This window comes from Gavialis gangeticus, unplaced genomic scaffold (assembly GCF_001723915.1).
Source record: "Gavialis gangeticus isolate Ggan-Ray unplaced genomic scaffold, GavGan_comp1, whole genome shotgun sequence".
Lineage (NCBI taxonomy): Eukaryota > Metazoa > Chordata > Crocodylia > Gavialidae > Gavialis > Gavialis gangeticus.
In genome coordinates, this window is record NW_017729008.1 from 13,986,507 (window position 1) to 14,001,148 (window position 14,642).

General features: G+C 41.3%; 1 protein-coding gene and 1 pseudogene across 2 annotated transcripts in view; one reads left to right on the top strand and one right to left on the bottom strand.

The window, feature by feature from the left end:
* The window catches only part of PRKAR2B (protein kinase cAMP-dependent type II regulatory subunit beta), a 228,105-nt gene that overhangs the window by 24,185 nt on the left and 189,278 nt on the right, over window positions 1-14,642 (bottom strand). For both annotated transcript variants that reach the window (XM_019509416.1, XM_019509417.1), the window contains one exon: window positions 3,292-3,398. In XM_019509416.1, coding sequence (XP_019364961.1) covers window positions 3,292-3,398 — 107 coding nt within the window. The remainder of the gene's footprint in view (window positions 1-3,291; window positions 3,399-14,642) is intronic.
* Window positions 13,582-13,858, top strand: LOC109292065 (annotated as a pseudogene).

A 14,642-nucleotide genomic window follows, 5' to 3' on the forward strand; every position in this document is an offset into this window, starting at 1 on the left:
AGATGGCACAGAGTGCACCCTCAGCAAGTCTGCAGATGATACCAAGCTGAGGGGAGTAGTAGATATACTGGAGGGTAAGGCTAGGATTCAGAGTGACCTAGATAAATTGGAGGACTTGGGCAAAAGAAATCTCATGAGCTTCAACAAGGACAAGTACGAAGTCCTGCACTTAGGATGGAACAATCCCATGCACCAGTACAGGCTAGGGGCTGACTGGCTGGGTAGCAGCTCTGCGGAAAAGGACATGGGGGTTACAATGGACAATAAGTTGAATATGAGCCAGTAGTGTACCCTTGTTGCCAAGAAAGTTTATGGCATACTGGACTGCATTGATAGGAGTGCTGCCAGCAGGTCAAGGGAAGTGATTATTCCCCTTTATTCAGCAATCACGAGGCCACATTTGGAGTACTGTGTTCAGTTTTGGGCCCCCACTACAGAAAGGATGTGGACAAACTGCAGAGAGTCCAGTGGAGGACAACAAAAATGGTGAGGGGGCTGGGGCACATGACTTCTAAAGAGAGGCTGAGGGAATTGGGCTTATTTAGTCTAGAGAAGAGAAGACTGAGAGGGGATTTAATAGCAGCCTTCAACTACCTGAAGAGAGGCTTGAAAGGGGATGGAGCTAGACTGTTCTCAGTGGTGGCAGATGACAGAACAAGGAGCGATGGTCTCGAGTTGCAACAAGGCAAGTTTAGGACAGATATTAGGAACAATTTTCTTACTAGAAGGGTAGTAAAGCACTGGAACAGGTTACCCAGAGAGGTGCTGGAATCTCCATCCTTGGAGGTTCTTAAGACCCAGGTAGACAAAGCCTTGGCTGAAATGATCTAGTTGGGGATGGTCCTGCTTTGAGCAGGGGTTGAACTAAAAGATGTCCTGAGGTCCCTTCCAACCCTAATTTTCTATGATTCTATGATTTCAGAATCGGGGGGGGGGGCGGCCATGGCTCAGCACTGCTCAATATGTGTGTATACTCCAGATATCCCTCACAGAGGATCCATGTGCTAATTATCCCCCAGTCATGACTGGAACCTGGTGTTCTTGTCTTGAGTCTTGGGATCCTCCAAAAATTTATATTCAGATGAGGCACAGGGCAACCTGGTCTGGCTTCACCTGATGTGTGTCTATGTGTCCAATATAATCATATGTTACAGGCTGAGAGAGGGGCTGACAGAGGGAATCTGGGCGAATTGTTTAGGTTCCAATTTGGTGATGTCTGACAGACATTTAAGGCTGATGAAGAGACAGGAATAATTGGAAATTAGAAAGAAAGATGCAGCTCAGCTATGGGGATGAAGAGGAAGTCAAAATGTTTGCAATGTAATGGCTCACTACATTGACTTGAAAGAGTCAGTACTGAGGAGGACTGCACTCAATGGACACTACCATATATATTATTCAGATGGGGTACACTGACCGATCCTTGTGGTAGGTTTCCATCAGTATGCTTTCACAATATGGGCCCTGCATTTTATAGTCACGCTCAGTGTGGCTGCATTTAAACTTCATATTTAGTTTCCATTGCTGGGCACATACTGCTTTTGGTAGTGGTTCAAAGACAGACAATGTATGTAGTGAGGCTCCTTGTATGCATATATCAGATGAGGAGTTTTCTCCATGCAGACTGGGGGGAAAGGACTCATCTTGTATTTGAGTAAATATGGTATTAAAAATTAAGATGAACTCAAGTTTTATTTTATTTTATTTTAAATGCATAAAATCCACATAAAGAAATTATTTCTAAATGTTATACTTCTACCTGTAAATCAATTTAAAATGTAACAGCTTTGAAAATAGAAGCATTTCTTAAAGTCTTAACTGGGTATAGTGCAAGGTACAGCTGCAATATTCACAATGGAGGTAGTACATAATTGAGTTAATGTAAAGTTTAATATAATGTTACACAAAATATACTGTATTTTATCACATACAACGTGCATCTTTCTTTGAAAAAACATCTGCTGGAAACTGGAGTGTGCATTACAAGAAAAGAAGTACAATAACAGCAATTTCTGCCCCTTATGGTTTTGCTGGGCAAAAGTAAAGGTAACTGCACATGACCCACAAGGAGCAGAATAATGTGCAGGCTCATCTCCACAGCCGCTGCTACTCATCTACTACAAGGAAATTTTTCCCCCTTCATTCTGCCTTTCAAAAGCAAGGTGTGTATCTTGTTCTGAGGTGTGTTTTGTGCAATAAAATACAGTATTTTATGTGTCCAATATAAAGGGTTTTTTCCATCAAAATTAGTTACCTGGTTTTTGCCCTGAGAAAGTGTGACATCAGCACCCTCTCTGAGCCTAAGCCATTAATATGTTCAGTGTTCAATATATCTACATAGTAACTTTTTGCAGTTAGTTAAAATCAAATCTCTACAATTTCTCCATGGTCAAGGACACTGTAGATGGTCATACAGTAACCACTTGGATCTGACAGAATTCAGTATAGTTGCTGCTGCAATCTAAAGAGGAAGTGCCTAAGACATAAGCCAGCAAAACTGGTGAAACTTAGACTCTCCAGTAAAGAATTTTTACTCTGCCACAGTATTCTCAGAGACATGTCGAGAAAATAGGTTTTTCTATCTAGAAAGCTGGTTTTAACATCTCCGACTGCACATTCTATCACAAATCATTGTACCATGCTTCACACTGAAGGTACAAGATAGAAGTTATTCACCTGAACCTGGATAGAGTCTATGCCAACAATATCTATGCTGTTAAATTGGTGAGAATTTAATCAAAAGTAAAAAGCAGCAGTATCAAGGTAAATGGTGCTCCAAAAAAAAAAAAATCTGTTTCAGGAGAAAGTAAAATGTATCATTTTATTTATCTAAATCCCTGCCATATCAGAACTGCATGAGTAGTATAGATCCTTGTACAATTCTTTGAAGATGTAACTTTTATAGTCCATCTTATATTTTTGTGAACAAGCAAGTTTCCCAGAAGTACCTGGTATAGTTACCACAATTCAGATATTTAATACTATATCTTTTCCAGCTATTTCCTGCATTAAATTCTCTTTTCAGTTTAAGAAATAGTCTTTGTGACAAAGCATTAAATCAAGAGGCTAGTGACAAGTTCCAATACAAACATTTTATTACTGGCAAGAGAAAACTAGGTATTTTCACACACTGCTCTCTTTCATTCTGTCACTATTCTACTAAGTAATATATATGTATTTGCTCTCTCTCATGCAAACACCTCTGATTCAAATAAAAAAAATATAAAAATAGATTTTCATTGATACAAGTGTGCATAATTCTCTGGGATCCATTAGTGCATAATCACTCACCTGTCAATTACATAGAAGTTGTCACCATCATCACCTTGATCAATGACGTGCTCCCCTCCTTCAGTCAGCTTTTCAAACATAGCATCTAATACCTGGGACATCTGTTCCTATTTTAAAACAAAGTATACAAGATAAAAACTACACTCTGCTTTTAAAGAATTACTCTTCTAATGAGCCACTTTGTTTATTTCTGTTTAAATACTGTACTGGATGCAGCTCAGATGATGGCAGCACCATTATGGTATCTAGAAATGTCACACTGCAATTATGTCTAGATTTACCAGAAATACAGTGTGGTTTTTAACCAATATGGTAACTTTCAATTCCAGATTGTCCAGAACAAAAACCCAAATCCACAATGTTGGTACTACTATTATTTGCTTTCCTAATGCATATGGCTTCCTTGGATTACAATACAAATTGTACATAAGCATCTGAGGGTAGAATTATGTTTTGCGATTATGGGACTTCCTGTTATGTTCAGCCACGGTTAAGCTAAGAGAGAACTCAAGAAGGACAGGTCTCAATGACTGCTGAATGACTTAATGAGCAGAGTATAGGAATCTCTGGCTGATGAATGACCAAAATGAGAGATGTAAGAAATAAAAACACACTAATGAGCAGAGAAGCTGATCCAAAAAAGAGAGTGTTAGGAGTAAAGAAAAATTAATGAGGACAGGTGCAGAGATAAGAGAACTAAAGATGCTATATGTACAAGGTTGGCAAAGGAATGAGTAAAAATGAGCATCTTGGCAAAAGGACAGAGAAACCCTGGCACATAATTTGGGTATTTCAAGTATAAATATAGATGCCACAAGACTTATTCTTTGTTGCAACTTAGGGGGGTGTAATAGATGCACATTTGCTACCACTGTCCTGGACAGTCTCACTGAGTTGGGCTGATTACTAAATAGATTAGCTAGTCTACTATACAAGTGGTAATAAAACTCTCTAAGCTTTTTACCACTGGACATGAAATTGAGTTGTTTTGTTTTGCACCCGGGCTTGAGGAGGCCACTTGCAGGCAATGACTTCTTGGAGTGCACAGACACCAGCAGCCTGAACACCACAAACAACAGTGAGCAAGAAGTCACCCAAAACAGCACACATGCCAGAAAAACAGTGGTAATGCTGATCTCTGATTCAGGAAGTGGCAAACTGCTCTCTTACAGTATTGCAACCTGTAATGGCAGAATATTCCAAGTTAGGTAATCCCCTCCTTCCCTCCAAATTACCCCACAATTTGAGGAAGTAAGGATGCATGCGTAGCAGATTAAAGACAGTCCATACAGGTTTAAAGAAAAAAAATGGGAAAATTTGGAGGACAGTATGCAGAGTCATGGTAGAATAATAACAAAAGTTAAAAACGCAGACTTTTACAAATTATGGGTATGGCCATATGGCTAAAACAGCATGCTGCTAAATTAATGGAGCGAATTAGAGAAAACCAGGAAATTAGAAGAAACTAACTACACAAGCAATAGAACACTAGAAGACTTGTGCCCTACTGGCAGAGCAGCACAAACACATGGTGTATTGCAACAAGTACAAGAACAGAATAAACTATTGGAAACAATAGTTAAAAATTTAAAAAAGGATAGGGCTGTCCCTCCATATTAATTTTACAAAACAACAACCCAGTTGGGGTAATCAGACAGCAGCTGGAATGTGGGGGCAGAAATGGGAAAAGGTGACTCTGGCAAAAATAAAAGCATCAGTCCTTCAAGGACTGGGCACAGACAGAAGTGACATTTTTTGCCTGATCTGGTTACATAAAGTGGTTTATAGCTGTGACCAAACAAAAGTGCATGGCTGCAGACAAATGCAAAACTGGCCAATTGGGTGAAAATCTGAACACTCGTTGCATGAGAGGTCAGATGGAAATGTTTAAAAAGAGTGTCTTCTGTAACTTCTGTCTGTGCTGCCTGCCAGCCTCCAGCTGTTTTCAGAATGGGAGGGGGGAAAGGGAGTGGAGGGAGTTTGGTTTGAGGATTTTTCAGCCCCTACTGGAGGGTGAAAAATTTATACATGTCATCTAAGCATGCTGCTTTAAGAAAGGGATGCAAAAAATAAAAAACACATTGAAGCTTATAAGGGAAGAACATCTGAAAGGTGTAAAACTCTTAATCAGCTAAAGTTTCAGAATCCGGTAACTAGTGAGGCATTAAAATCTAGTGCCTGGAAAAACAGCACACTAAAGATAAAGATGAACACCCTGAATACTGACATGAATAAGCTGAAAATGTCTTTTTCCAACAAGAGCTTTAAATTAAGGCAAAAAAGCTGAAATTCTTACAGGTATGAATAAATTAAAAACAAAAAGCAAACTGACTGCTGTGTTTGGGCTCACAAGAATGTTTCAATCAGTTAAAAAAGAATTAACAAAGCCTTGGTTGTAAAACATTTTTAATTTCTGTATCCTTTTTACAAACTTTTGAAGATACTAATGTGCATGGGTTAACTAATTTTTCTCTTCCTAAACTGGCAAGTTTATCTGAAAGGAAAAGTTCAAACCAGTATTTTATCAACTATTTTCTTTTCACCTTGGAAGTTTGTGGTTGTTCCTTAAAATTTGTAACTATTTTTTTGTTAAATCTTACCCACACTTTACTTTTCAAAGCCTAGAAATGAATGTGCGTTCCATCAAAGTACTAAGTTAACAGTTCTCATCCCTGCCTAAGAGTGATGCTTTTAAGTGTGCTTTGTTTGTAAGTGTTGTGTTGTGTAGAACGTACACCTATCTTGTGTGTGTTGTTTGCTGCAACAAACGTGAATTTGAACTTAAGCTGTACTCTGTTTAGGAAGGTAATGAGGAAATTATGACAGTACATATGCTGCATGAGGACACACAAGAACTATTCAATACTACAACACAGTAAAAAGAATTGCAGATATAGAGTTTTCTTGTACATTTAATATTTTTAAAATTCAGGGCATTTCTAACACTTCTACTTAATATAGATTCATTCCAGCTGTACAATATTTCAAATACTAAAATAATGTTGTTTAATAATCCACGGCACCAGAAAAAAGTAATCTGCTCCCTTGGCTGTATGTCTAAATAGGTATATCTGCTCAAAGATAAGTAAAGCATAAAGTACTAGCTAAGAATTTGGGATGTTCTCACATGTCTCCAGTCCACAGAGCAAGAATTACTTATGGTAACAATAAAATTACTTTCTGTCAGTGTATTATAATAGATTCTGATTCTTGGGGACTAAAAAGCTCCAGGGATGTCTTGGAAAAATATTAAACAACAGAAAGTCACTACTCTATCCTTATTTTCTGAAAGAACAGTGCATGTACTTAGAATTTATCTTAATGCACTTCAGGGTTAAAGCACCGTAAGCTCCAAGTTCTGGACTGTTAAACCAGATCACCAGAAAAATATTTGCTGTCTGGAAAAGGCATCCTGGTCAGGAATTGTCTCTGTCATCAAATCCTTTTTAAACAATGCAAGGACCTAAACTACTATCCCATTTGTAGTAGTATTTAAAGCACTTGAGATAATTTGTCTTTTAATTATCTGCTGAATGTGCTACATTGATATATCTAGAAATCCTTTAAAAATCATAGCTATATTCTACATTAAAATATTGGGTCCCCTTCCCAAAATTGATTTGGCTAATCTCTTCTACACAACAATAATAATGTAAGCAGCATAATCAAAACCAACAGTAGCCAGAGATAGGATTCAGAAACCTTGGCTCATGGTCTTAAAAAGACAGAAATATATAGGACAAAAAAATTGTTTTTTAAAAAAGATGATTACTCATACTGTGGAAATTACCAGTGCTACTAGGAAAATTTAAATTAAACATCTGGAAGGCAACCTGCTAGACCACCAATTTTCTTTCTACAGATAACAACAAACAGAGTTTGGGGAAAGGTGGGTCAACTTAAAATCTATTATGCTGAACAGGGATGGATCTTAGCAGCAGCAGTGGCAGCAGGTACAGTTCAAGCTTGATTCCAAAGACACGTCTCTTTAGAGATAAGCGGAGACCAAATTATGAAGGCTCAAGAGAACTTCCAGCATAAGGTAACAGGACATCATCACAATGCCAGTGGACAATTTTGCTGTTCATTAAAGATGATTTTCACAAACTATGCTATACCAAAGGGACCTTCATGAACTGGTATCAGAAGTTCTGAAACAATCAGAAAACAAAGAGGGCGCCTATACATGAGCATGGAGGCTGCTCCAACGCTGAAGCAGACTTGAGTCTGCTGGGAGCATTGCAATTACTTTGCTCCAGCACCCTCCTGCGTCTTGTGCATCACATCCCTGCACTTAAAAATGGCAGTAGCAGCACTTGTTGAATGAGCTTTAATTCAAGTGCCCCTGCTGCCATTTTTAAGTGTGGGGATGCTGACAGACCACACGCAGTGCTGCTTTAATTAGAGCAGCTCTTGGAGCCATTTTAATTAAACCACTGCCCCCTCTCCCCACTTCCAGAGCACATGTAAAAGTGTCCAGAGATGGCATGACTCCTTGTTCTTTTGCTAAAAGAAAAAAATGGCTCCTGCTAAAACAGTTTAAATTTAAAATACCTGTTACGAGCAGAAATATATTCTGGATTGCTGATCTACTGTTAGCAGATTTTTTACCTCAGTGCTCATATGCAGAAATCTCAAGAGATGTGAACAACATGATCAGCCCTCAAGTAGAGATACAGAAATGTGCAGGGGGAACTTGTGTTTCACAGTTTAAATATCTGGAAAACAGAGTTTTTCAGTGCATCTTGCTCATGCAGATAATTTTCTTTATATGGGTCCATGGGAAACTAATCTGTATATTCTTTATAAAATTCAAAAGGTATTTTAAGGTCAGAAACTCTATCATATCCTTCTGTTCCAACAACGGCTTTATACAAAGAGGTTTCTGAAAACTGTGTATGCATGTTTGTGGTAGCATCCACCTGGCTGCTGAGGTAGCCCTTTTTTCTGTCCTAATGTCCTTTCAAACAGCTGGCACACAGGATCAGTACTTTAACAACTGCTCCAGCTTTATTTTAAATCACCTTTCCACATGCCACTCCAAGTCAGGAAATGAAAGCATCAATATGGTGAGCATAAGATATGCTTGCCTACCTCACTGGAATTCAAAGGGGTTTTATAATTCCCATATTAAAGATAGGAAGATAGAGAGGATAAATTAATTGCCTGTAATAGGAAAAAAAAAACCGTTCTAGGCTACTAGATGTGGGACTGCAAATAAAGCTTGGGATCTGGTTCTGATTCTGACACAGAACATCTCTGAAGTGGGGGTAATATTTTAAAGCATTTCAAGAGGGGGGTGGTTATGAAATCACACAGGGAACAACAAGGGAGTCAACTTTTTTGGACACACAAAAGGGCTTAACTGAATCCTTTTCAACTATAACAGCAGCTAGCAACAGGGAGATAAATATAGCATGGAATACTGCCATCAGCTGGCAGCAGTGCATAGCACACCTACATAACAGCATGCAGGAATAATACTTCTCTCACATAAAAAAGGTTGTGAAGATGAACCTGCTCCCATGATGAATACAACAGAAAAGCCAATCTAAAAACAATCTGTGCTACATGTGGATGGTGTATATCAGGGGTGTCCAATCTTTTTAAATGCGGGGACGGATCACGAATTTTTTATCACCCAGTGGGCCGGTGAGCCATATTCAAAGACCTCACAGGAAGTGGTATCACATCAGGAAGTGATGTCACGTGACCTTTGACACCAATGAAGTTGCAGAAAGTGACAATGAAATGGGTCTAACCAGTTCAAAACTCTCCTTCTATAGCATCCACCTCTGCCACTGTTCGGGACAGGATACTGACCTAGATGGACCATGGGGCTGACCAAGCATGGCACTTTTTATACTCTTACATTCAGAAGCTCTTATGTTCTTTGGCTGAGCTTCCAAACTATGGCTGAGATTTGCAAAAAGGGGTAGATAGGCATGTTACCAAGTTGTCATAAAAGATTTGGAGCCCTCTAAATCCCATTTATTTTAATGGAAGCAGCAGGGTATCAGCTGCACTTTCAGCCGCTCGGGACTGACCAGCGCAGATAGGGGGAAAGTGCAGCTGAGCCCCTGCTGCTCCGGCTGGGCTCATCCTGTTCTGAGCAGCACATGGCTACTCCTCTTCCTACGCACACTGTGTCAGCAACGTCAAGCTGACGCGGTGCATGTGGGAACCTTGTCCCTTCAGCAGCCATGAGGAAGGTGCTGAGGGGCTGGGGAGGGACAAGGGGTGGGAACGAAAGTAAACTGTGTTTACTTTCCTTTCCTGTCGCAGCACCGCGGGCCACATGGCAGCCCGCAGGCCGTATGTTGGACAAGCCTGGTGTATATGAATAAGGCCTGGGTCATGAACGCCACGTGTCCCCGGAGGATGGAGGGGCATGGCGAGCTCCCGCAGGCAGCGGTGGCACTGTCGGCGGCAGGAGTGTGGTGGTGGCGAGTGGTGAGCTCTCGCAGGTGGCCACGGTGCTGTCAGTAGCGGGGTGGGGTGGGCAAGTGCAGCAGTGGCCAACGGCAATTGGGGACCACCCGCAGATGCCATCAGCAGAGTCGGGACAAGGGGAGGAGTGGTGAGCAGCAACCACCCACAGGCGCTGCTGGCAGTGTTGGTGGCGCTTTTTGTAGGGGTGCACTGCCAATCTCAGGGGTGCATGTACACCCCCTATGCGTAGCCAATGGCCTGGGTCATAATTAGGTATAATTAGGACTACTTTAATGCATATGCAAGAGAGGATGAACAGACAACCTTAGTTCTAATATTTCCTAATTTTTCAAGCTTTGTATGTGTAATGTAGCTCTTGTTTATATACTATAACACACACAAAATGCAGGTGCACCTTTTCTACTTCTTTAATTGCATATTTAAAAAGCCCTATCTCAAGGTTGCCAAACATATAGCTCAGCAGCCCCACCCAGCTCATTGGACTCTTGGCAGGATAGGGAACTTGGGGTTACAGCTAGCAAGAGGTGTGTCCTGCCACAAAATTTGGGGCTATGGAGCCCAAATGGATGTGGCTGTTAGTGGTAGGAGGTGAGCAAGAGCTATGTTGACAGCCTCACAGCTGCTTGACCCACTGTTCCCTCTACCACTGCCACCTCCACTGGTCACTTTCAGTCTAATCCTAATCCACATTCCAAAATGGTGAGATTACAAATATGAGAAGTGGTTTAAACAGATTTTGCTAATACAAATGCTGTATTAAACATCTATATCATGCAGTCTTAATAACATTCACAGTAGCTTCATTACTTGTAAATGTTTTTTTCTAACACAGCAAAAATAGATTCCTTGCTGAGGACAATGTTTGTGCCAAATTTGAAGTTTTTCTAGAAAGTGGGCTGAATGACAACAGAGAGCATTTGAAATTATTTAGAATTGGTTTTTTTAATTTAGCCCCATGGATTTTCTACAATCTTTCAAAAATAATTATACTTTGGAAACATGCATGTGAATGTCAGTTAGAAAAGGAACATTTTGGAGAAGGCGATAGAAGCTCAGATTGTGACTACAACAGCCCATTTTAACATTACTTCAATATTATCATCTTTTTGACAGAGGAGGAATCAATGCCACACTTTTTACACTAGGGGATGAGGGAGAAATCAGATTTGCTAAAGACATCCGTAGTCAATACCACATTGGTATTCTAAGACCCCTGATCAAAACTTGCAGTTCTTTCCAGGCTATTTGTTTGAAATGTTGTCACTAATGTAGTTATCCCTAATATATTCATCACAGTTGGTCTTTCATGGGAAGGTTAAAATACACTGGATTTACAAAATAACTTTATCAGAAGAGTGAAGAAACAGGGCTTGACTATTATCTCATCTACATTAGTTTTACACCAGTACAATTGACCTGACTTCAGTGGGATTATTCTTGAATTACATATACCTGTGAAAGATCAATCAGAATCACAGACATCAAATGACAACAGAGGAAGTAGCACAGTGAGGCTTTGTGTACACTGTATTTTCCAAATGTTGTTACTATCAGAAGTACCAATATTGGGTGCAGACGGAAGTGCCAATTTTTGCCTGATCTGGCCACAGAAAGTGGTCTATAGCTGTGACCAAACACAAGTGCACAGCTGCAGACAGCTTCAAAAGTGGCTGACTGGGTGAAAATCTGAACCCTCATTTCATGAGGGCTCAGATAAAGATGTTACAAAATAAAGCGACTTAGGTAACTTCTGTCTCTGCTGCCTGCCAGCCTGTTGTTGTTTTCAGAATGGGAGGTGGGAAAGGGAACAGAGGGAGTTTGGTCTGGGGTTTCTTCAGCTCCTGCTGGAGGGTGGGACAGGTGTTTTGGAGCCCTCCCCTCCCAGGTGGGGGGTGCTCAAATCCCCCACTGAACCCTCCAGCACTGACTCAGGAACCCCTAGAATGAGTTCCCTCTGCTCCCCTTTCCCTCTCCCATTCTGAAACAGGGACAGGCTGGGAGAGAGGATGGGCCATTGCTAGGGGAAACTGGCTGCAGACTCCAAGCCAGAAGCTAAGATTCCCCTCTCCCCTGGAACCAACAGTGAACTTCTGTTGGTCCAGGGGATCACTGTAACTCAGAACACTTCCTGCAAAAAGTTCTCACTTACTGTGAGGAGCTGCACTTCTGTCCACGCCCAGACTAGTAACAGGCAGACTGCTGGTGTCCCTAGTCTCTGAACAGGCTTAAAACAGTCAACAGACAATGTTGACACTCTCCTTACTGCTGCCACTACTGGAATTAAAAAGAGTTAGAAACTGTGGGAAAATTTACAATCAAAATAGTGACCTGAAAAAGAACAAATTGCAGTCTCAAGCTTGTCTAAATCCATCCCAAACATACAGCTGCTCCAATAAAAATATCACCCACAAAAATCCTTGCCTTTTGAGTATTTCCTGGACCACTACAACTATAATATCACTCTAACACTACCAAAAGCAAAATAGTTTATTTTACATAAAACCTAACTCTGCCTTGAAGCATTTTGTGTAATCTCATGACAAACACTATCTGTCTTTCTAGTCAATCAAAATCTACCTCTCCTTGTAATTATAAAACTCATAGCACAGGTCTAAAGGAATACTTAATATGGAGAAAATTATCATTCTGACTGACAATGACTGAAGAAAATGGAGGGTTTATTCTTAGTCCTTCTATTCCCACAGTATGCAAATTACCTGCTTGGTAAAGTAAAATGGCTCTGACTCACTTGAAAATAACCATTCTAATGCATAACAAATTAAGTTAATATAATAGGGAAAAACTTTGTTTACTTCAAATTAAACTATGTTCAATATCACATTGCGGGAAGTGAAATTACCTGCAATATTTAATAGGTTTCATAAGAACAACATCCTTAAACAGATTGCTTTCAAAATGCTTTGCTCATCTGTACAAAATTAATGGTACAGATCTCAGAAATAGAAATATATGCAAAGATTCCAAATAAAGAATGGCTTCAGAAGTCTGGATGGTACAGTAAATGTAGACATTGGTCCACAACTTTCCTACTGGTTCTTAGGCATACTTGTTAAGTATTTTAATTAGTACAGTTGGCAAGTATGCCCAAAGTGCACACAGTTTGTGACTTTGCAAGCTTCTAGAAATTTCATATAATGGGGAAAAATAAAAACATCAGATAAATAAGTAAAACCACATGCAATACAGTTCCACCTAGATATGTCTCAGGGCTGTGTTACACAGTAATTTTAGGTGGCATCTTGAGCTCTTAACGCCTGGACCGGCTGCCCATTAACACCTTTTAAGTTGGTTAAAGCACTCATTATTTGCCTTGAAGTTATGCCACTCCAGGGTAGGATTCTCTCTAATCTGCCTAATTTTGCCCTTGTTCCATTAAGGTGTGGTCACTCTCCACAAATTGAAGTCCTCCAGCATCCTGGGATACAATGACCCCTCCTGAGTCAAGGCAAGTGCGGATGCTGGGGCACACCAGGCCTGAACACAGTGTCCTGCCCTCCGGGCATGTTGGACAGAGCAAGCACTGCAGCCCTGGAGTGCCCAGAAACCACATAGTGCCTCCTGCCACCTTTCAGACTGGCTTTGCTCCCACCAGGTAGAATAAGCCAGTCCGAGTGGGGGTGGAGGGGCACTACCTTCTACCACCATTGCTTGGACTAGCTTGCTTCTCCTGCCACGCAGAGAAAGCAGCACAGCCGTGGAGCCTAGAAGCCATGATGCGATGCTTCCTGCTGCCACTTGGACTAGCTCTGCTTCTACCAGGCAAAGCGAGCTGTCCAACTGCTGGCATGAGGCTCCTTCGATTCTCTCACCCCAAAGATGGCTGCTCAGTCGGCACCGAAGGTTGCTAAAGAGCACCACCAAGATGTCTCTGAACGAGAGCTTTACTAATATGCTGAAGAACAAACAGCCGATGCTGGTGAATATTCAGGCAACCATGCAGCAGCAGCTAGCCAATGCCAGAAACAGAAGGCTGGCCCAGCAGATGGAGAATAGACCTTCTGTCCAAGCTGCCTTGAAACTTAAACAGAGCTTAAAGCAGCATCTGGGTAAAAGTAATATTCAAGCAGAAGCAGTGAGCCAGTCCTGCCCCTAGCTCCCAGTGCTGACCCTGCTCACCAAGCCTCTAGTGGCAAGTCACAGCTTGAAGGTGAAGGACAGTCAGAGATGGTTTTTTGCCTTAGATTTCATAGACGGGATCTCGGAAGATCATCAAGTCCAGCCCCCTCTCCAGGGGCAGGAAGTCAGCAGGAATCAAAGGATCCCAGCAAGATAAATATCCAAATGTTTCTTGAAGGTGTTCAAAGTAGGTGCTTGAACCACCTCTGGCAGCAGTCTATTCCAGACCTTAGGGGCTCAGACAGTAAAGAAGTTCTTCCTTACATCCAGCCTGAAATGGTCACAGAGGATTTTGTGACCATTCAACCTTGTCATACCTTGGGGTGCTCTGGTGAACAAACGTTCCCCCAGATACTGGTGGCAACCCCTGATAAACTTATAGGTGGCCACCAGATCACCCCTGAGCCTGCGCTTTTCCAGGCTGAAGAGTCCCATGGCTCTCAGCCTCTCATCATAAGGTCTGTTTTCCTGACCTCTGATCATGCATGTGGCTCTCCTCTGCACTCTCTCAAGCTTCTCCACATCCTTTTTGAATTATGGAGCCCAAAACTGGATGCAGTACTCCAGCTGCGGCCTCACCAAAGCCAAGTACAACAGGAGAATGATGTCCTGGGATTTTCTTGAGAAGCATCTATGGATGCAAGCCAGGGCTTTGCTTGCTTTACTAGCTGCAGCATCACATTGAAGGCTCATGTTCATCTTGTGGTCAATGATGACCCCCAAGTCCCTTTCTTCCGTAGTGCTAGCCAGAGTAGCACTGC